Source organism: Biomphalaria glabrata, chromosome 8 (assembly GCF_947242115.1).
Source record: "Biomphalaria glabrata chromosome 8, xgBioGlab47.1, whole genome shotgun sequence".
NCBI classification, from domain to species: Eukaryota; Metazoa; Mollusca; class Gastropoda; family Planorbidae; genus Biomphalaria; species Biomphalaria glabrata.
In genome coordinates, this window is record NC_074718.1 from 45,426,614 (window position 1) to 45,450,597 (window position 23,984).

The 23,984-nt window shown below is 36.2% G+C and overlaps 1 protein-coding gene across 2 annotated transcripts in view; it reads left to right on the forward strand.

Annotated features, from left to right (window-relative positions):
- Window positions 1–23,984, forward strand: part of LOC106070706 (uncharacterized) — a 131,128-nt gene that overhangs the window by 10,350 nt on the left and 96,794 nt on the right. For both annotated transcript variants that reach the window (XM_056037877.1, XM_056037876.1), the window contains exons 4-8: window positions 24–70; window positions 1,305–1,377; window positions 1,933–2,014; window positions 7,340–7,454; window positions 13,793–13,850. In XM_056037877.1, the coding sequence (XP_055893852.1) occupies window positions 24–70; window positions 1,305–1,377; window positions 1,933–2,014; window positions 7,340–7,454; window positions 13,793–13,850 (375 nt within the window). The remainder of the gene's footprint in view (window positions 1–23; window positions 71–1,304; window positions 1,378–1,932; window positions 2,015–7,339; window positions 7,455–13,792; window positions 13,851–23,984) is intronic.

The window sequence follows — 23,984 nt, forward strand, 5'->3', positions numbered from 1 at the left end:
ATTATGGCCCTTTCTTCCTTCAGATTTCACCAGGACATTTGGAGATGCTGGCCTTGTCTTGTTTTTACAAGTCAGTTAAGTATATTTATTGTGTGTTGATAATGTGGTGCGTCTGTGTGGGCATAAAGGTTGGCAAATGATGGTCCCAAGTTTGAACCTGTATGCTGCCATCCTGCAGGAGGTTTGGGCTATGGGGGAATAATTTTCATTTTGACGGAACCTTGGAAATGTATAAAATCAAACAAAATGTCTGTCCGTCACAAAGAAATTCAAATCATTAAATTAATGCCAATGTTGAGAGAGTTGATGCAATGTTTTTTGTGTATGGCAGCTGTGTGGGTGGGGGGAAAATATTGCTTTAATGGCTAAGCTATGTGTGGACAGTGCAATGTGTATTGGAAGCACTTCAAAAACAGTCTTCATCTAATTTAACTTCTATTAGAATACATCCGTAATAACATGGCAGCATCTGGCTTTAGTGAAACATTAACTTGAAGCTCTTACAAGGAATCATGGCATAAGTCTTTTTGAGATCTGAATTAAAACCATTCAAATCTATTCCAAGATGTTGAAGGCTTCTTTTTGAATCAAAATTTTCTAGTCACAGTTATGTCTCCATGGCAACATAAAATTCGCAAACTTATTTAATATTAAGTTTTGTATTTTTTCTGAGTTTTGGACTTACCTTCAGAAATGAAGATGATTACATCTCCAAGCCTGCTGGTGTGGCAAGGGAGGGCAGTAATCAGGGTCCAAGCCTGCTGGTGTGGCAAGGGAGGGCAGTAATCAGGGTCCAAGCCTGCTGGTTTGGCAAGGGAGGGCAGTAATCAGGGTCCAAGCCTGCTGGTTTGGCAAGGGAGGGCAGTAATCAGGGTCCAAGCCTGCTGGTTTGGCAAGGGAGGGCAGTAATCAGGGTCCAAGCCTGCTGGTGTGGCAAGGGAGGGCAGTAATCAGGGTCCAAGCCTGCTGGTTTGGCAAGGGAGGGCAGTAATCAGGGTCCAAGCCTGCTGGTTTGGCAAGGGAGGGCAGTAATCAGGGTCCAAACTGGGACTATCATGATGACAGAAGTGCATACCATTTTGACTTTTTTTTTGTTGTTGTTTTGGTTGATACTAATTGTGTGACTAAAGGAAAGTCATCTTATTGATTTGTCTTGATAATTACTAAATAATTCACCACTTGAGTTGATCCTAATTAGGTACTGTAATTGTTTTCTTAGTCATTTCTGTGGTTTGAAAAGTCAATTAAAAAGTTTTAGAAATAAAAATGAGTGAAACAATTAAATTATAGGTTTTTTATTTCAGGCTTGACTTCATCATCTTTGACTCTGTGACCAAACAACAGTATAGTCTCACTGAGAATCAATATAACAAAAAGGTGAGAACCGCTTCTGTTTATTAAACCAGTTCCATTGATCGGTCCATTTCCATGACACTGATCTTATTATTTCAGTATAAATTAACATGGGATTGAAGGCATTCACTTTAAAGATGTCTTCAAACTCTACTGCAAGTAACATGCTCACTAAATAAGGATGCAGGCAATTAGTGACTGTTAAGTCAATATCCTTTCAATTTTCTTTCCCCCCTTCCTTCCGTACTACTCTGGGGCTTATAATAGAAACAAACAATATGTGATCTATGAGTGAATAACAATATTCTTAACCTGGATCAGTTCACATAAACCCAGCAATACAATAAACTGCAGCCATTCATAACCTGATACTAACAAGGAAATCTTTCTATGCTGGTAACAATGACTTTAATTCTTTTTGTTCTGATAGATGATAGATAAGTCTTTCTGTAAGAACCACCATATGAATTTTTTTCTTGAATCCTGTCACTTATTTTTAAAAAGGCTGAATAGTTCACACCTGTGCTGCAGACATGTATAAGGCTGTTTTGACCTAAAGTGTATTGTCTCATTGTCTAGATCTGTCTGTGCTATGTGGAAGATAATCATTATGATCTGATCTACACAAAGGAAACCATGCAAGCTGCAGCAGTGTGTCAGTGTAAGTAAATCTCTTCATAGTTTCTGTTCAACTGTAACAGTCTAGGTCAGTGTAAGTAAATCTCTTGATAGTTTCTCTTCAACTGTAACAGTCTAGGTCAGTGTAAGTAAATCTCTTCATAATTTCTGTTCAACTGTAACAGTCTAGGTCAGTGTAAGTAAATCTCTTCATAATTTCTGTTCAACTGTAACAGTCTAGGTCAGTGTAAGTAAATCTCTTGATAGTTCTGTTCAACTGTAACAGTCTAGGTCAGTGTAAGTAAATCTCTTCATAGTTTCTGTTCAACTGTAACAGTCTAGGTCAATGTGTCTGTCAAGATATAATAGTCTGCCATGAATGAAAATTGTCACAGTGTGTGTCTTTCAGTGTATAGTAATATAATTGATAATATTTAATCTTAAAGCAGAATCACTCTTTTATAAATTTTGCTCACCCTTTAGGATTATTCTAGTAAGAAACAGTGAAGGGGTGGAGTTAGAAGAGGTTGGCTTTCATTTTAAAAAACAGTATAGTTTTCATGTTTTTTTCTGTAGCCTTGTAAATTTTAATAGTTGTTGGGTTTTTTGTTAGGTATGGCTGTATTCATAATGCTAACTTCCCAACCTCTGCCGGGAAATGGAAATATGCGAGAAAACCCGGGGTGTTTAAAAAAATTAAAAACAAGGAGTATTTTTTCCATTTATTTTTGAAATCCTGTGGTATATGTCATTCCAACTTGATTATCATTTCTGTAACTCATTTCATTTTCCACTAAAAAAAATGTCTGTATTGTGTATCTGTGTTCTATTTAATATTCAATCATCTGCTTCTCCTAATAGTCTAACTTTGCTTCATGGACTAATGCAATTTGATAGTTCATTTATGTAAAATTAAAATAGTAGTGGGCTTAAAACCTGGTTGCACAGTTAATGATGTTGTCTTGGAGCCATTGTTGTTATGTTGGTGAGGAGTTATAGCAAAATGTGTATTATGTTGCTACATATTATGTGGTCTAGTCATTTCCATGTGATACTTATCAGTGTAACTGAACTGTCATTTTAAGGGCATGATTTTTCACAATTTTTAAATACAGAAGTAACTTTTTTCCAGCCCATTTCTGTCTGATTTAGTGAAGACTGAAAACAGGAGATAGTGTGTGACTTTATATTTCTTTGAGTAACTATCTGGCCTGCCATCCATGCCCAAGGCTTTGTTTGGTTTAAGTTAATAGTTTCTGTATTTTTGTATAAACATTGTGGTACAGATAATGAAAAATAAATTATTTTAATTCATGAACCACTTAACCATTATTTAGATCTACAAAAGCTGAAATAGAACATTCAACAAAATACAAAGATAGCAAACACCTGCAGACAATGTATTCTAAACAATGATATAGTCTTTAAAGAACAGGTTTGTCTGGCCCAACCTTGGGTAAACAACCATGAAGACAAAGTGAAATGTGTGCTGGACAAAAATACACCGAGACTTTGTAGAGTATACAAATGTAAATCACAAAGTTCTGTGCATTGAATGAAATGTCTTAGTGATTGATACATGTATATTTCTTAATACTAGTTTATGTGTTGTTTTTGGTGTCGATTCACATGGAAAAAAAAATCTGATGGTACTTTTTGATTTTGTGCAGATGAATTGATTTAACACAAAAACTTCTTGACAACTTCATAGCTTTCTAAAGGAATACTTGATAGCTTTATAAAGGAATACTTGACAGTCTTATAAGAGAATACTTATAAGGAACACTTGACAGTTTTATATTTGACAGCTTTATAGGGGAATACTTCACAGCTTTATTAAGGAATACTTATAGTTTCAAAGGAGAATACTTTATAACTATAAAATACACGACAACCTTTTGAGGAATCAAACCCAAGATCTAGATCTAAAGATAGATGCAACATCTGTAAAAAAAAAGTATGCACCATGAAACAGAAAGCCATTCAATGTGACACCATTGATGAATGGTACCACACATCATGTCTCCATATGAATACACCTGTGTATTATACATTAGGCAACAAAGACACATCATGTCACTATGTACTGTGTGGGTTACCTCAGTTTACATCAGGACTGTTTGACTCCTTTGATGCAGACATCCTAAATACCATACCAAACCAAACTCATGAACCACAATCCAGATCCATTCCTGTTAAATCTGCTAAAACTAATAAAACACCATCATTAAATAAACCTACTAAAGAAGTAATACCAAAATACCTTATAAGCCTAGTAATAAATTTTCAAAGCATTAGGAACAAAACAGCAGACTTAGAAATTTTATTAGAACATGAGAAACCAGACATAATTGCAGGAACAGAAACTTGGCTACATCCTGAAATTTATAATGCAGAAATCTTCAATAGTGATTATGAAATTTTTAGAAAAGATAAGGCAGATAATCATGGAGGAGTTCTTGTAGCAATAAAAAACACTCTTATAGCAGAAGAAATTACCTTACCTAACTCAAAAAATATAGAATCAACATTTTGTAAAATCAACACCACCTCAACATCCCTAATAATAGACAGTATTTACAGACCACCATATTCTAGTTTAGAGTACATGCAAAACTATGTTATCAGTTAACTAAGAAAAAAATAAAAATGCAGTTTTTTGGATTATGGGTGATTTCAACCAACTCAATATAAATTGGAAAATTTAACCATAGATAAACATCAAAGCCTTAAGGACATAAATGAGCTTTTCATAGAAACTTTACACAACCTAAATTTAGATCAAATCATTAAAAAAAAACAACTAGATTAAACAACACATTAGATCTCTTCTTAACCAACAGACCTGGATTAGTAGTAGATTATGATATTATCCCTGGTCTATCAGACCAAGATATCATTAAAATACATTCAGATAAAAGCAGTAGCCAATACAAAACCCAAAAGAAAAATCTTACTCTGGAATAAATGCAACCTAACACAACTACACCAAGCTGCGTTAAACTTTCAACAAACATTTTTTCAGAAAAAGACATTAACCAACCAGTCAATGACCTATGGAATTTTATTAAAAACTATCTTAAAAACACTATAGAAAATCATATACCAACTAAATACACATCAAACAAAATAAATAAATGCTGGTTTAATAATAGATTAAAGAAGCTTTGTAAACAGAAGGAAAACCTATTTAGAAAATTTAAAGAAACTAAGGCAGAAAGATTTTATAAAAAGTATTTAAAAATTAAACACCTAACCCAAAAAGTAAGCAGACAGCTGCGGAGTGAATACATAAACAATGTAATATCTAAAGATAACAACAAAAACCTATGGTCATACATTAAGTCTAAGAAAATGGAAACAACAGGCATAGTGACATTAAAAGGAGAAGTTATCTTAACACATAATGATAATGAAACTAAAGCTAACATCCTAAATAAATACTTTGCATCAGCATTCTCAGCCCCAGGAGACAAAGACATATTACTTAATTTGAACCAAGTAGACAACATAGGAGATTTAGAAGTACAAGAAAAGGGGATCCAAAAACTATTAGCCAACATCAAACTGAATAAAACTTTCTGGACCTGATGGTATTCCAGCTAGATTACTCAAAGAACTAAGCAATGAGCTAGCACCAGGGCAGAGTACCAAGGGACTGGAAAGAAGCTAATGTCAACCCCCCCCCCCCCCCCCCCCCCCCAATTAACTTTTTCTTCTAGCCAGCTTTATTGCTGCTGAGCTGTGAGCTCTTTTGCAGACTGTGCCAAGGAAAAAAAGTGTGCTGTTTTCTTCAGTTGTTCAGCACTGCCTGTACGGGGTGTTGGTTATGTTGGGCTTTAGTGGAAGTAGGGTCTGCCTAAGGTGGATTAGGAAGGGGCATTAAAAAAGGATATGGTTTACAGTTTCATAAGGGTGGGTGGTTTCATAAGGGTGGGCGCAGTGTCTACAAAGGGGGAGTTGTGTGGGATTTATTTTATTGAGATGGTAATTTTAACACAGGTGTGTGTCCTGTCCTTAGTTGGAAGATTGTAGATTGCTCTTTGCGGGGGAGGAAGTTAATACTGTCCAGTTTGTTAGGCATGTTCATTTCTTTGTACATGGCTCTGTCTGTTTCCTGTTGCCCATTGGTTGAGCCACTCCTCTTTGTGGTTGTTGATTAACATTGACCTTAGGGTGAGGTAGTTAACAGGTCTATCTGTTTGTTCCTGCCTTTGAAAGCTTATCTGCCCTTTCATTTCCCATGATGCCAATGTGTCCAGGGATCCACTGAAATGTGATGTTGATGTTTAATGTTGTCATCATCTGATGTATTATCACTATTAGTGCTGTCAACTCTCTTGGACTTTTTGAGGTGCTGCTAAGTGCTTGAAGAGTGGATTGGGAGTCTGTAAAGACAACAATATCTGATGGTGATTGTATTCCTTCATATAATTTGTTTTCGAATGTCTGCAAAGATAAGATAAGGAATTCTTGTATATTTTATTGTGGAATGCATAACAACTTTATAGAGGAATACACGACAACTCAACTTTATAATGGAATTCTTGACAAATTCATAGAAAATATGACAATGTCATAGATTAATGCCTAGTAGCTTAAAGAGGAATACTTGAAACATTTTTTAGAAATACTTGACAATGTTCAATGATTGGCTACTGTATAGAGGCACATTTAATCTTATGCTTACATAGTAACTGTTTTTGTTGAATAGCTTTAGGAAATGTACAAATTGTTGTTTTAGCAAAGGCATTCATTGTCAATGAAATTCTTTTCTACTTTCTTTCTTTCTTTCTGACTCTTTCTACTTTTCTTTCTTTCACATCTTTCTTTCTGTCTCATCTTTCTGCTTTCTTTTTCTATTGTCTTTCTCTTCTCTTTCAACTCTTTCTTTCTGTCTCTTGTTTTTCAACTTTCTCTCTTTGTCTGTTTGTTCTCTCTCCTTCTCTTATTCCCTTGGGCTATTTCTCCAAACCAATATAAGCATTAAGCTTGATTGGTGTACAATCATGAATATGCATTTGATAAGATCTCATCAACATGATCAACAGTTACCTTCATTTCAAAGTTATAGAAATCAGCTGCATACAACGATTAAAAGGTCAACAACAAGCTTGTGGACAAATAGGTGACACAAAAACTTTTGTTTCCGGAAAGTGTTAGAGGATGTTTCCAAAGTACAAGCTCATTGAACAGTGTGTTGCATCTATTGTGGAATATATGAATGAAATAATGATGTCGCTAATATTGATCTTCTGCTAGCCCCCATATTTTAGCATTGATTACTTTGTTCTGTCAGCTGCCAACTTTGTTGTTCTATTTGAACTTGAAGCCTTTGTTTTCAAGTTTCTGTTTTCTCTTCTCTCAGCTGTGGTCTATGAACTTCTCTACAAAGGAGTTTTCGGTTTGGATTCAGAGCTAGAGGAAGCAACTTTATTTTTGGAAGTTCAGAAATTGTTGCCCAAAGAAAATACATTTCCAAGGTGAGTAACATTGGACTATAATGCACTAAATATTTCCAAAGTGAGTAACATTGGGTTAGATCATTCAATACATTTTGATTATAGAACCAACACAAATAATTGTAGACAATTTTATTTTTTTCTATTATTATCAACTTGATGAAGATGTTTTTCCATAATACATACATAACACATGTCATTACTCTAATACACCATGTTAGACACTCAACCACACACAGCACAACAAAAGTTACTTTGCTATAACTAGATTGGATCTTTATGAATGATCTTTCAACACTGTCTGCAGGTTCTAGGTTAGTAGGTTGGGAGAGGGGGGGGGGGCAACAGAATTTTAAATTTCTCAGTACAATTACGATAGTCTTTTTTTTTTTGTCAACCACACAACAGAATAAATAATAAAGAAATTTCAATTGCACAACAGAAGTACAATAAAGAAATTTCAATTGCACAACAGAAGTATAATAAAGAAATTTCAATTGCACAACAGAAGTACAATATAGAAATTTCAATTGCACAACAGAAGTACAATAAAGAAATTTTAATTGCACAACAGAAGTACAATAAAGAAATTTCAATTGCACAACAGAAGTATAATAAAGAAATTTCAATTGCACAACAGAAGTACAATAAAGAAATTTCAATTGCACAACAGAAGTACAATAAAGAAATTTTAATTGCACAACAGAAGTACAATAAAGAAATTTCAATTGCACAACAGAAGTACAATAAAGATATTTTAATTGCACAACAGAAGTACAATAAAGAAATTTCAATTGCACAACAGAAGTACAATAAAGATATTTTAATTGCACAACAGAAGTACAATAAAGAAATTTCAATTGCACAACAGAAGTACAATAAAGATATTTTAATTGCACAACAGAAGTACAATAAAGATATTTTAATTGCACAACAGAAGTACAATAAAGAAATTTTAATTGCACAACAGAAATACAATAAAGAAATTTTAATTGCACAACAGAAGTACAATAAAGAAATTTCAATTGCACAACAGAAGTACAATAAAGATATTTTAATTGCACAACAGAAGTACAATAAAGAAATTTTAATTGCACAACAGAAGTACAATAAAGAAATTTTAATTGCACAACAGAAGTATAATAAAGAAATTTCAATTGCACAACAGAAGTACAATAAAAGTATTTCAATTGCACAAAAGAAGTATAATAAAAATATTTCAATTGCACAAAAGAAGTATAATAAAGATATTTCAATTGCACAACAGAAGTACAATAAAAATATTTCAATTGCACAAAAGAAGTATAATAAAAATATTTCAATTGCACAAAAGAAGTATAATAAAGAAATTTCAATTGCACAACAGAAGTACAATAAAAATATTTCAATTGCACAAAAGAAGTATAATAAAAATATTTCAATTGCACAACAGAAGTACAATAAAAATATTTCAATTGCACAAAAGAAGTATAATAAAAATATTTCAATTGCACAAAAGAAGTATAATAAAGATATTTCAATTGCACAACAGAAGTACAATAAAAATATTTCAATTGCACAACAGAAGTACAATAAAAATATTTCAATTGCACAAAAGAAGTATAATAAAAATATTTCAATTGCACAAAAGAAGTATAATAAAGATATTTCAATTGCACAAAAGAAGTATAATAAAAATATTTCAATTGCACAAAAGAAGTATAATAAAAATATTTCAATTGCACAAAAAAAGTATAATAAAGATATTTAAATGCATAATAGAAGTACAATAAAGTATTCCAACTACATAATGGAAGTACAATAATGATATTTTAATTCAAGACAAATCTGCATTGCATTCTTGATTAAAAAAAAAAGAAACAGCTTTAAGGTTATTGTTAAGTCTATTGTTAAGTCTACTAGATCAAAATGAAATAATTAGTAGCCCATAAGTCTATATGAACCTCTTTTACTATGTAGTCTGTAGAAATGCCTTTTTTTTAACTGTAGTAGTTTTTATTGAATCTGGAGATGTGAAACACATTCAGGAGCAGGAACTTAGAATTCTCTTTGCTAGTAAATTTTACTTTTGTAATTTAAAGCCTTGTATCATAGCCACTTGTACACTCCACAGCCATACATCATTGCCACTTATACATTCCATGGACACACATTATTGTTACATGTATACTCCAAAGACACACATAATTGTTACATGTATACTCCAAAGACACACATTATTGTTACATGTATACTCCAAAGACACACATTAACGCCTTTTGTACACTCTGTTGCCACATATCACCATTTGTATACATCAGGGACACACCATCACCACTTGTACACTCCAGGGACACACCATCACCACTTGTACACTCCAGGGACACACAATCACCACCTGTTCACTCCAGGGACACACTATCACCACTTGTTCACTCCATGGACACACCATCACCACTTGTTCACTCCATATACACACCATCACCACTTGTTCACTCCATGGACACATCATCACCACTTGTTCACTCCATGGACACATCATCACCACTTGTTCACTCCATATACACACCATCACCACTTGTTCACTCCATATACACACCATCACCACTTGTTCACTCCATATACACACCATCACCACTTGTTCACTCCATGGACACATCATCACTACTTGCACACTCCAGTGACACACCATCACTACTTGCACACTCCAGTGACACACCATCACTACTTGCACACTCCAGTGACACACCATCACTACTTGCACACTCCAGTGACACACCATCACTACTTGCACACTCCAGTGACACACCATCACTACTTGCACACTCCAGGGACACACCATCACTACTTGCACACTCCAGGGACACACCATCACTACTTGCACACTCCAGTGACACACCATCACTACTTGCACACTCCAGTGACACACCATCACTACTTGCACACTCCAGTGACACACCATCACTACTTGCACACTCCAGTGACACACCATCACTACTTGCACACTCCAGTGACACACCATCACTACTTGCACACTCCAGTGACACACCATCACTACTTGCACACTCCAGTGACACACCATCACTACTTGCACACTCCAGTGACACACCATCACTACTTGCACACTCCAGGGACACACCATCACTACTTGCACACTCCAGGGACACACCATCACTACTTGCACACTCCAGGGACACACCATCACTACTTGCACACTCCAGTGACACACCATCACTACTTGCACACTCCAGTGACACACCATCACTACTTGCACACTCCAGTGACACACCATCACTACTTGTACACTCCAAGAACACACCATCACTACTTGCACACTCCAGTGACACACCATCACTACTTGCACACTCCATAGACACACCATCACTACTTGTACACTCCAAGAACACACCATCACTACTTGCACACTCCAGTGACACACCATCACTACTTGTACACTCCATGGACACACCATCACTACTTGCACACTCCAGTGACACACCATCACTACTTGTACACTCCATGGACACACCATCACCACATCATTGTCAATGCCATATCCAGTATCGCGCCCAATACCAAATCCTATTTCAAAACCTTGGCATGTAACTTGTGAAAAGCCAGTTGATCTAGATCTAAATAATTTCTCCACCAATCTTTGTGCAATGAGGTAGACTTTTGTTTATCAGGCTTCAAAGAATGTGATATTATTATTGTTTAATGAATGAATGGGCAGCCCTTTTCTGTGCTGCCGTAGGAAATTGATTGGATGTCCTTATACAAAGAAAAACAATTTCTCCACACAAACGCAAACACAATTTAAACTGAATTGACCTAACTTACACTTGCACACACACACAAACACACACGCACAACACAGAGACACAAACACAAACTTTCTATCTTCTATCTTCTTGTTTCTCTATATAGGGAAACACTTTTCTTTTTCAATAGGCATATAAAATATATAGCTCTCTCTCTCTCTCTCCCTTTTTCTCCCCCATCTCTCCCTTCCTCTCTCGCTCCCTCCCTATCCTCTCTGGCTCTTTTCACCCTCTCCTCTCTTTCTCTCTCCGTCTTCTATACCTCATTCTCAGTCACTCTCTTTCTCTCACTCTTCTATACCTCATTCTCAGTCACTCTCTCTATCTCACTCTTCTATACCTCATTCTCAGTCACTCTCTTTCTCTCTCTCTCATTCTTCTATACCTCATTTTCAGTCACTCTCTTTCTCTCTCACTCACTCTTCTATACCTCATTCTCAGTCACTCTCTTTCTCTCACTCTTCTATACCTCATTCTCAGTCACTCTCTCTCTCTCACTCTTCTATACCTCATTCTCAGTCCCTCTCTTTCTCTCTCACTCACTCTTCTATACCTCATTCTCAGTCACTCTCTTTCTCTCTCTCACTCTTCTATACCTCATTCTCAGTCACTCTCTTTCTCTCTCTCATTCTTCTATACCTCATTTTCAGTCACTCTCTTTCTCCCTCACTCACTCTTCTATACCTCATTCTCAGTAACTTTCTTTCTCTCTCACTCACTCTTCTATACCTCATTCTCAGTCACTCTCTTTCTCTCTCTCACTCTTCTATACCTCATTCTCAGTCACTCTCCTTCTCTCTCTCTCTCATTCTTCTATACCTCATTCTCAGTCACTCTCTTTCTCTCTCTCACTCTTCTATACCTCATTTTCAGTCACTCTCTTTCTCTCTCACTCACTCTTCTATACCTCATTCTCAGTCACTTTCTTTCTCTCTCTCACTCTTCTATACCTCATTCTCAGTCCCTCTCTTTCTCTCTCACTCACTCTTCTATACCTCATTCTCAGTCACTCTCTTTCTCTCTCTCACTCTTCTATACCTCATTCTCAGTCACTCTCTTTCTCTCTCTCATTCTTCTATACCTCATTTTCAGTCACTCTCTTTCTCCCTCACTCACTCTTCTATACCTCATTCTCAGTAACTTTCTTTCTCTCTCACTCACTCTTCTATACCTCATTCTCAGTCACTCTCTTTCTCTCTCTCACTCTTCTATACCTCATTCTCAGTCACTCTCCTTCTCTCTCTCTCTCATTCTTCTATACCTCATTCTCAGTCACTCTCTTTCTCTCTCTCACTCTTCTATACCTCATTTTCAGTCACTCTCTTTCTCTCTCACTCACTCTTCTATACCTCATTCTCAGTCACTTTCTTTCTCTCTCTCACTCTTCTATACCTCATTCTCAGTCACTCTTTCTCTCACTCTTCTATACCTCATTCTCAGTCACTCTCTTTCTCTATCTCACTCTTCTATACCTCATTCTCAGTCACTCTCTTTCTCTCTCTCACTCTTCTATACCTCATTCTCAGTCACTCTCTTTCTCTCTCTCACTCTTCTATACCTCATTCTCAGTCCCTCTCTTTCTCTCTCTCAATCTTCTATACCTCATTCTCAGTCACTCTCTTTTTCCCTCTCAATCTTCTATACCTCATTCTCAGTCAATATCTTTTTCTCTCTCAATCTTCTATACCTCATTCTCAGTCACTTTCTTTCTCTCTCTCACTGTTCTATACCTCATTCTCAGTCACTCTCTTTCTCTCACTCTTCTATACCTCATTCTCAGTCACTCTCTTTCTCTATCTCATTCTTCTATACCTCATTCTCAGTCACTCTCTTTCTCTATCTCACTCTTCTATACCTCATTCTCAGTCACTCTCTTTCTCTCTCTCACTCTTCTATACCTCATTCTCAGTCACTCTCTTTCTCTCTCTCACTCTTCTATACCTCATTCTCAGTCCCTCTCTTTCTCTCTCTCAATCTTCTATACCTCATTCTCAGTCACTCTCTTTTTCTCTCTCAATCTTCTATACCTCATTCTCAGTCATTCTCTTTCTCTCTCTCACTCTTCTATACCTCATTCTCAGTCACTCTCTCTCTCTCACTCTTCTATACCTCATTCTCAGTCCCTCTCTTTCTCTCTCTCAATCTTCTATACCTCATTCTCAGTCACTCTCTTTTTCTCTCTCAATCTTCTATACCTCATTCTCAGTCATTCTCTTTCTCTCTCTCACTCATTCTTCTATACCTCATTTTCAGTCACTCTCTTTCTCTCTTTGTATCCTCACAATACCTTTCTCACTTCTTTTCTCACAATCGTCTTTCTCCCTCTCCCCATTTCTTTTCTATAACTGTTTCTCTTAAACAATTGTCTCTATTTCTCACTACAATCATATATCTCTCTAAACATATCCTTCACGTCACAAACCAATCATTCTAACCTGAGCAACACTTTCAATGCACTTGCAGTATTTTTTTTCTTAACCCTCCTCTTTAACACCCCCCCCCTTTCCCCCCTCGTGAGCCTTTTGTTTCGACACTTAAAGATTTGCTGTCCATTCCCAGCTGTTTCCTGGATAACGTCATCTCCTCGTTGGGTCCAGAGAAAGTGGACACATTACAGGTCAGTCCTGGACTCATTTAATGAACTATGAACTTGTTTTCGTTGATCTGTCTGTGTCAGGCACTGCTCAATGTTTACACACGTAGTCAGTCACACCCATGTGCGGGTAAAGACATCTTAATGTAATTTTGTTTCTATTACTCTAGATTATAGTGTGTTTATCTCAACTCTCAATATTGTAATTGTAACAAAGTGATACACTCACAAAATACAAAAACAAACAATGCAATCAAGTGTCATCTACGCACACACATTGGAATCAGCAGACTGACAAAACTAGAATCTAAAAGAGGCATTAAGGTCTTGTATAGTTCTAACTAGTAGATACATGCATGGCTGTGAAAGAAACAAACAAATATTCACAATTGACTAGAGTAACACCTTTAGTAAAATCACAAAATTTAGAAAGCCTTCAGGAGAGAAGGCTCCAAAAGTAAAGTAGCAATTATACATAAAACACTGAACCATAATCTTCAAATACAAAAAAAAATTTAATAAAATACTCAAACAGACACAAAGATAAAGGCATATATAGTCCATATGCTAGGACAAATTTGTACAAATGCTCCTTCTTCCCTAGTGCTATTAGAGCAGGGACCGGGTTGCCTGAGCCAGCCGGAAAAACCAGTGACTTGGTAGAGTTTAAGTCATTGGTTAACATGCATGACTAGATGCATGACGCGTAGGACGTAATCATCTTCTTTTTTGAAGTAACGTCTGTATTATTTAAGACAAGATAAGAAGATACTCAGGAGTGGACGAATACATGCATGGCAGTGAAAGAAACTTAGAGTAGCAGACTATTTCTTCCAAAGCTGATCTAGATTTAGCTGAAAAAAATTTGCATGCTTTTGTCCATTTGAAATATCCCTTGTTTAGCGCAAAAGTCTTTGGAGTTAAATTTCTTTTCTTTGACTTGTATCTAAGAGCTGATGAGATACACTATTATTTCATTTCAAACGCCAAAGTTATTTTTACTATTAACATTGAAAGAAATGTGTGCTGCATTCTTTCATGTCTTCTACATTTATTAATTGTGCTACATTCACTAATTGTGCTACATTCACTAATTGTGCTACATTCACTAATTGTGCTACATTCATTTATTCTTGCTATATTCTTTAGTCTGCTACATTTTGTTATTTGTGCTAGTCTTTTATTTGTGCTACAGTTTATTACATGTGCTACATTGAAGATAAGACCAGCAATACTCGTGTGGTATAGTCAATAATTGAATGTGTTAGACGCACTGTTGTTTCTAAGTTAAATAAATAAACTTCCTAATTGCATTAGTCCAGGAACGTAATTAAGCCTATTCCCAGATGATTGCGTGATATATTGACGAAAAAGATGCTTAAGCTGTACAACAACTAAACAATTACTAGATCTAGATTCTAGAATCTAGGTGAATCAATAAATGACACTTTATAATGTAATCCCCAAATACATATTCCCATATGCCAGGACAAATTTGTACAAATACTCCTTCTTTCCTAGTGCTATTAGAGCATGGAATGGGTTGCCTGAGCTAGCCAGGAAAACCAGTGACTTGGCAGAATTTAAGTCATTGGTTAACATGCATGACTGAATGCATGACGCGTAGGACGTAATCATATCATCTTCTTTTTTGAAGTAACGTCTGTATTATATAAGAAGATACATATGCATGAAATAATTGAGAAGTCAAAGCATTGGGCTTTATCTATTTATTTATTCTTTGAACCCATCAGACAAGAACATAAAACTAGAGTCTTTTCGTTGGACTAATATGCCATACATAGGCATGGTCTGGGGCCGAAACTAGAACGAAATAAAACTCTTCACATCTAGAAGCTCACTTAACCTAGAGACACTCCATAGCATAAAGCAGCTATAATTCATTATAATTCATAACATGAAAATATAAAAAAAAAAAGAAAATCTAACAGAATTCTTTAGAAAGACTTAGGCTTATTTCATATTCATTATTTTAGGCTGGGAATAAATCTAACAGAATTCTTAGAAAGACTTAGGCTTATTTCATATTCATTATTTTAGGCTGGGTTCTCAATCTGCATTAGAACAATGTCACATGATGTGATGTACGCGTTTAGGTCTCAAGCAGAGATGCCTACATGCCAAAATGGAAATGCGTATTCCCAGACCTGGAAATGCGTATATTGAGGGGCAAATGCGTATTTTCCTAAATATCAAGAAATATACCCAGGAAAGACTCAAATTAAATCATTCAAGCACATAACATACATGAAAAGCAGCTATCCTAAAGTTAACACAGCATAAAGTTATATCAGAAATTTTGTACATAAGTCAAAATATTTACACTTGCAGTCTTTGTCTTAGACTTTTCTAGACTATGTTAGAATGATAAAGTTCTTGTCACCTGGCAATGATCAGAATGTCTCTTGTGTACTTCACATTCCATAATAGCGGCAACAGAACATTTAGCTGGATCAGTGACATCTAGTTTTATAAATGTAATTTTGTTTATAGGCAATTTCTTTACAAGGTATCCACTGGAAATATTTTATATCACTCAGATTTTCTTCTTCCAGACCTTTTTTGCTGTTAGCTATGAAAGCTTTGGCATCCTGTACAATCACTAATAACAAACATTTTAAATATTTGTTTTTTTCTGTCAGATAATCCTATTTAGTCATTGAACGTGTTTCTAATGTAAAAAATCTTTGCTATTGAGTCTGCCTTAAATGTCCATGATTTCATTCTTTGAACTTAGGCCTTCATAAGTAATTGAACCTAGCTAGTCGCTAGAGACTATAACAGTAGCTACCACAGAAGATACATTCTGCAAGTTATGGTCATGGAACATCAGTTTGATTCCCTTTATCATGCTAAAAGAGAGATTAAGCACAACCAATGTTTCTTCCATGAAAACCTCTGCCCTCTCACTTTCATCTCAAAAACAAAATCAAATCCAAATCTAGAATGGATCTAGATCTGTAAGCAGCTTCATTAACAGTTGATTTTTTTTATGTGCATATTTTAGATTCCATAATTGATACGAAATTGCTTCTTTTTGGTAGATTTAATTTTAGATCCAGATCTAGTTACAGATATCTAGAGCCTTGAGTTTTTGAGGTACCTCTTCAACTAGAGTGGAATCTAAACCTATAGCCTACATTGATTGCTACATCTAGCCAGTAGTCTAAATCTAAGTCTATTACACACCTGGTCTACCAATGTACACTCGAAACGGGAAATAATTCAACGTACACAGATCTTTATGTAACATCATAAGTCTAGTAAGAAAAGGGCAACAATTCAATAAGCACATAATATGTCATTGTGGCGTTGATTTGTGCAGTTTTGATATTATCAAATGAGTGAGAAGTTTTGTAGCGTACGTGCAATGAATTTTTTTTCTTCCCGTGGACAACGGCTTTGTCTGCATCATTGGTGGAAAAATATGCAGGTCGCAGCTGGTTTTTGCTGGTCACGTGAAACACTGCACTCATCCTTGATGAAGACATTAGCATTGTCTTGAACGTGTGTGTGTTATTGTTTAAAGTAAAGATTCGTGTCTCTTCTAAGCTGAGATTGGAGGACTACCAGTATAGATTTTCTTTCTTTCAAGTTTTATAAAGTGATTTTCTACTATGTATTTTACCAGGCCCTATTTGACTAAAAATGAAAATTCTTAGTTTCTTTTGAGGTGTCCACGTAGTTTGACCTTTTTACACTTTGTTCCCTTCTCACTCGTCTTTGCAATACAGTTATTGATGTTCTATTGTTGTCAGCGCTCTCTCTCTCTCTCTCTCTCTCTATACTGTGAACTGTATGTAAGACTCACACACACACTGCCTACATAGAACCCTGGCCTACACTAGTCTGCTCTTGGTCTGCTCATAGCCCAGGAGGCCAATACCTTTAACTCAATACCTTTAACTCACACTTGGCCTACATAGAACCCTGGCCTACACTAGTCTGCTTATGGCCAGGAGGCCAATACCTTTTAACACAATACCTTTAACTCACACATGGCCTTTACTGGGCCTTAAATGGGTTTAACAGTTAAACACATGGCCTACTCTACTCCAGACATGGCCCAACTCTATCTCAGACATGACCTATTCTCGCTTGTGGACTATATCAACTGATCTTTTTCCTTTGACATCCAAACACATTGTGATTTAGTTTTTTTTTTTTTTTTTAATCTTAAAGACACTTGACTATGAATTAAGTTCCGTTATTTTGATAAAATCCATGTCACTGTGTTCTGGAAGTTTTTTCTTATTCCATTTAGATCTAGCTCTCATCGAAACTTTTTTCCTACCAAACGAACTGGACTCTCAATTAAATGTATGCACCTTTACATTTGTATCTACCAAGTGGCCTTTTTAATAAATGAACTTTAGATCGAAAATTCATAGGTTTTTTTTTTGGTTTAATTTACCAAAGCTTGTATTAACTCGTACACGTTATTTCTCCTACTTCCCATTCTCGGATCCAGTTACATTGCAGTTATTCGTTGTCGACATGTAAAGAATTATGTCGTTCGCTGACATTTTGAAACTTTAAATAGACTATAAAACCTTCTATTTGTATTAGCACTTGACCAGCTCAGTGGCTAGCACGGTGGCCTTCCATCGTGGAGCTTGAGACCTCGAGTTCGAATTCAGATTCGAGCAGCTTAAAAAAAAACTTTTGAAAAGGCAGCACGGAAACCTTCTCTCAACTGGTCCACAAAAGCGATTGGACAGTAGTGCACACTGAGCATCCTATAAGCATGAAAGTTGCCCCTAAATTAAAACAACTACTCAAAATATTTTCCAATCGCACAAATGTATTATTATTATTGGTCTAGATCTATTTGATAACTTCCGGGGCGCCGCTCGGCAGGCGACCTGATTACATTGCGACATAATCAGCATTTGTTTTCTATTATTCCTTTCCTATTGTGTATTGCGTTTTGAGGGAATAAAAGTGTTTCTAGTTTTATGGACTATTTTATAAGAGTGCATGTTAAAAACCAGTGTCTCGGTGGATAGCATAAATAATATGATCATCAATGAATCTATGTACACACCCGCCATCTTGGAATCAAATGGCCGATACATAACAAACCGCCTTGAGCCCATCAACACACAGCGAAACAACCGAGGCCGTAGAGGAGGAGGTCGAGTCAAAAGCAGGAAAAGAGGAGAAAGGGTCTATCTGCCTCCTGTTGTCTTGGGCAATGTTAGATCACTAAATAACACAATGGACGAACTTGATTGTTGCTGCAGACATTTCTACCGCGAAAGCTCGCTAATCTGTCTCACTGAAACATGGCTAAATGGAATTATTCCCGACGCGTCATTAGATTTGGATGCGTTTCTTTTGAACAGAACAGACAGAACAACAGATAGTGGCAAAACAAGAGGAGGACTGGCCATTTATGTCACTAAACAGTACTGTTGTGTCAACAATATTTCAATCAAAAACTAAAGTGTGTACGACCGATATTGAACTACTTTGTAACAATCTCAGGCTATACTACCTGCCGAGAGAGTTTACACAATTTTACGTCATACTTGTGTATATACCACCCACAGCCAACACAGAGAAAGCAACAAAACATATACTAGACATTGTACATGCAATTTGCAATGAAAAGTTCTGATGCTGCCGACTAGTTATGGGAGATTTCAATCATCTTTCGTTAGCTCAACACTTGCCAACATAAACTAAATATGTTAATTGTCCCACAAGGCACGATAAAACCTTGAACATGTGTTATAGCAACATAAAAATGGCCTACACATCTCGATCGTTATTTCCCCTCGGAGAGTCGGACCACACAATGATCCATCTTACACCCACGTACAAACCGGTTTTAAAAACAACAAAACCCAAAGTACAGTCCATCCAGTCATGGTCTGACGACGCTGTTTTACAGCCACAAAGTTGTCTGGAGCAAACAGATTGGGACATGTTTGTAAACAACTGCCCAGACAGATGAACTTACCACAACTGTTAATTCGTACATCCAGTTCTGTGAAAACATGATTGTACCAAAGAAGAAAATTAAAACATTCAGTAATAATAGACCCTGGATGACTAACATAAAAAAAACAAAACATTCTGTCATCGAGAATTCATAGAAGTCTATTTATAAAGCGCTGGTTATGAGTGTGTATGTGTTTTTCGTGTGTGAATGTTGTTCGTATGTGCATCTATATCGTGCATCTATATTGTTATTGTACAGGAGTTACGCTGAGGGTGTCAATTGTAGTCAAACTGAATTTCCATTTGATTGGATCAATAAAAGTTATCTTATCTCTAAAATTAATATGATTGATTCAACGTAATTACTGCCATTTCACTCAATATTATCTTTTGCTTTTTTTGAAGTATTTTTAAATTCTAATTGCTACATGTGCCTTGGTTTAGAAAAGATTTATGAGTTTGGTATGAGCGTGGCATCTCCTTTCTTGTGATGTCGTCCATAAATGAGGTCAGTGAGTTCAGTCCTTGTCAAGGTTTCAAGGGTCAAAGGATTAGCAAGTTCTTGTAACCAACTGAGTTTCAGGGCATGCTTATCTCGCGTGGTTTAAACTCACATTTAGCGGATTGATAACAGCAAGAAGTCGTACTGATCTAGATGCACAGATTGGGGAGATAAAAGGGCGTTGTGACTTATATGAACACACTGTGTGAACAAGACTTGACTAGGGAACTATACAGTGTCTGAATGTGTCTAAGCTATAGTGTCTGAATGTGTCTAAACTATATAGTGTCTGAATGTGACTAAACTATACAGTGTCCTAATGTGACTAAACTGTACAGTGTCCGAATGTGTCTAAACTATACAGTGTCTGAATGTGTCTTAACTATACAGTGTCTGAATGTGTCTAAACTATACAGTGTCCTAATGTGACTAAACTATACAGTGTCTGAATGTGTCTAAACTATACAGTGTCTGAATGTGACTAAACTATACAGTGTCCTAATGTGACTAAACTATACAGTGTCTGAATGTGTCTAAACTATACAGTGTCTGAATGTGTATAAACTATACAGTGTCCGAATGTGTCTAAACTATACAGTGTCTGAATGTGTCTAAACTATACAGTGTCCTAATGTGACTAAACTATACAGTGTCTGAATGTGTCTAAACTATACAGTGTCCGAATGTGTATAAACTATACAGTGTCTGAATGTGTCTAAACTATACAGAATCTGAAAGTGTCTAAACTATACAGTGTCTGAATGTGTCTAAACTATACAGTGTCTGAATGTGTCTAAACTATAGTGTCTGAATGTGTCTAAACTATACAGTGTCTGAATGTGTCTAAACTATACAGTGTCTGAATGTGTCCAAACTATACAGTGTCTGAATGTGTCTAAACTATAGTGTCTGAATGTGTCCAAACTATACAGTGTCTGAATGTGTCTAAACTATAGTGTCTGAATGTGTCCAAACTATACAGTGTCTGAATGTGTCCAAACTATACAGTGTCTGAATGTGTCTAAACTATAGTGTCTGAATGTGTCTAAACTATACAGTGTCTGAATGTGTCTAAACTATACAGTGTCCGAATGTGTCTAAACTATAGTGTCTGAATGTGTCTAAACTATACAGTGTCTGAATGTGTCTAAACTATACAGTGTCTGAATGTGTCTAAACTATACAGTGTCTGAATGTGTCTAAACTATACAGTGTCTGAATGTGTCTAAACTATAGTGTCTGAATGTGTCTAAACTATACAGTGTCTGAATGTGTCTAAACTATACAGTGTCTGAATGTGTCTAAACTATACAGTGTCTGAATGTGTCTAAACTATACAGTGTCTGAATGTGACTAAACTATAGTGTCTGAATGTGACTAAACTATAGTGTCTGAATGTGTCTAAATTATAGTGTCTGAATGTGTCTAAACTATACAGAATCTGAAAGTGTCTAAACAATACAGTATCTGAATGTGTATAAACTATACAGTATATGAATGTGTCTAAACTATACAATATCTGAACGTGTCTAAACTATACAGTGTCCGAATGTGTCTAAACTATACAGTGTCTGAATGTGTCTAAACTATACAGTATCTGAAAGTGTCTAAACTATACAGTATCTGAAAGTGTCTAAACTATACAGTATCTGAACGTGTCTAAACTATACAGTATCTGAAAGTGTCTAAACTATACAGTATCTGAAAGTGTCTAAACTATACAGTATCTGAAAGTGTCTAAACTATACAGTATCTGAAAGTGTCTAAACTATACAGCATTTGAATGTGAACTTGATGGCTCTGCTTGCTTTCTAATGCTCTGAATTCTCTTGAATCTATTTCATTACATAAATGACGTCCTCTAACAAGACCGTGTACACATTCCTCTAACAAGACATATGCACATTCCTCTTAAAAGACATGTACACATTCCTCTAACAAGACCGTGTACACATTCCTCTAACAAGACCGTGTACACATTCCTCTAACAAGACATGTACACATAATTCTTGTGTTGCTTTTTCATTAAACATCTCCCACTTTACACTACCAGAAACATAACCCACAGATGTTGTATGTACTAGTTGAATAGAGAGAGCCTGTGGGGGTTGTGCTGGACATTCACGGTTTAGTGGACACAAGTTTGTTTTTTGTTTTTTATATTGCTGGTCAAAACTCTTTTGTTTCACTGCTATGAGATCCTATCGCTATTTTTCTTCAGTCATGTGACACTAGTGACTATTTATTACTATGAACTGCAGCATGCTGATTGTCTAGGGAGGGACGAAACAGAGGGAGGAATTATAGAAGTAGCAGAAGGAGGGGGGTTGAGTCTTACGAGAAGAGATTGGGAGAGAAATTTCGTCTTCACCTGACCCTGACCTGAAATGGAAGTTTCGTCTCCTCAGAACAATTCATAATTCTAAACAAAGTCGTGGGTCATTGATAGCTGGTTAGCCTATTAAATTTAAATAAAATTGACCAAACGATGGGTCATCTTTTGTTTAAGACAAGGCCGATCTAATCAAAGCAATTGGAGGAGGGGGGGGGTCATTACATTTTTTTTGGTTCCCATTGAGCACAGATCAGAGCTCTCCACTACGGAGAGGAAGAAATGTCAATCCTGATCTTGAAGCCTAGCCCTAGACTTGCTAGAAACATTTCTGCACATTGCTTTTAAAAGAGTTCGCCTTAGACGTGAGTGACTTTCCTATTATGTAAATGCGTACTCTTGTGCACAGCCCGTTGTTTATTAAAGGTCAAGGTCATTGATTTCTTGACCATCGACTGAACATAATTTGCACTTGTCGGGAAAAAAAAACAATATTTTTGTGTTCAGTGCCTATGTCAAGATGACCTAGCTTGCAACAACTAACAGATCAAAAGGAAGTCGCCGATAGAAGTGCGTGTGATGTTCGACGTGTTTGGTGACCATATTGTCAGCTTGACACTGCACCACAGAAACGAATTTCAATAGCGCACTATAGAGATGTAATTGAAGGTTCAAAGCTTAGTCTGAGTACAAACCTTGAAGTGATAGAGCATTCAACGAAGGCGTGTTTCTATCTAGTCTTCACTCTTAATACAAGTACGTACGTACACTGATAGAGCAATTAGATCATTTACAATCTGTGAGCAATTGTATTCCAAGTATCTGCCTGTATCCCACAGTAGAGGTCCAGCCACTGTAGGAAATGGCAACAAGAATAGATGAATTACTTCTCTAAGCACTGATCTGATAGTCTTGAAAGTGAGCACGACTAGCTTTTATGTTTTGCTATTTATTTACTAGAATGACATGTCCGTGGTTAGTTCAATGAATTGGTTAGGTCCAATCTGGTCAGTTGAATGTGAGCATGTCTACAGCCAACGAACTAGAAAATCGTACAAGAAAGAAAAAAAATACTAATCTCAAATAGAATTGACATTGAAAAAAAAAAATTAGTGAAAAAATCAATGTAACATTTCATTAGGTCAAAGTAGAGGTATGCCAAACCTATATTTCCTTATTAGAATTGTACAAAAGTGAAACGTTTTCTAAAAAAAATGCGCTTTTCTTTGGACACTAAAATTAGAATAATGGATAACTATACAGTGGCCGCCACAGCCGTTGATGGTCTGCCATACCAGCTGCCCTACTGTTGGCCGCCCCCTTGTGGAACAGCGTAGTGATCATGTCTCCATTC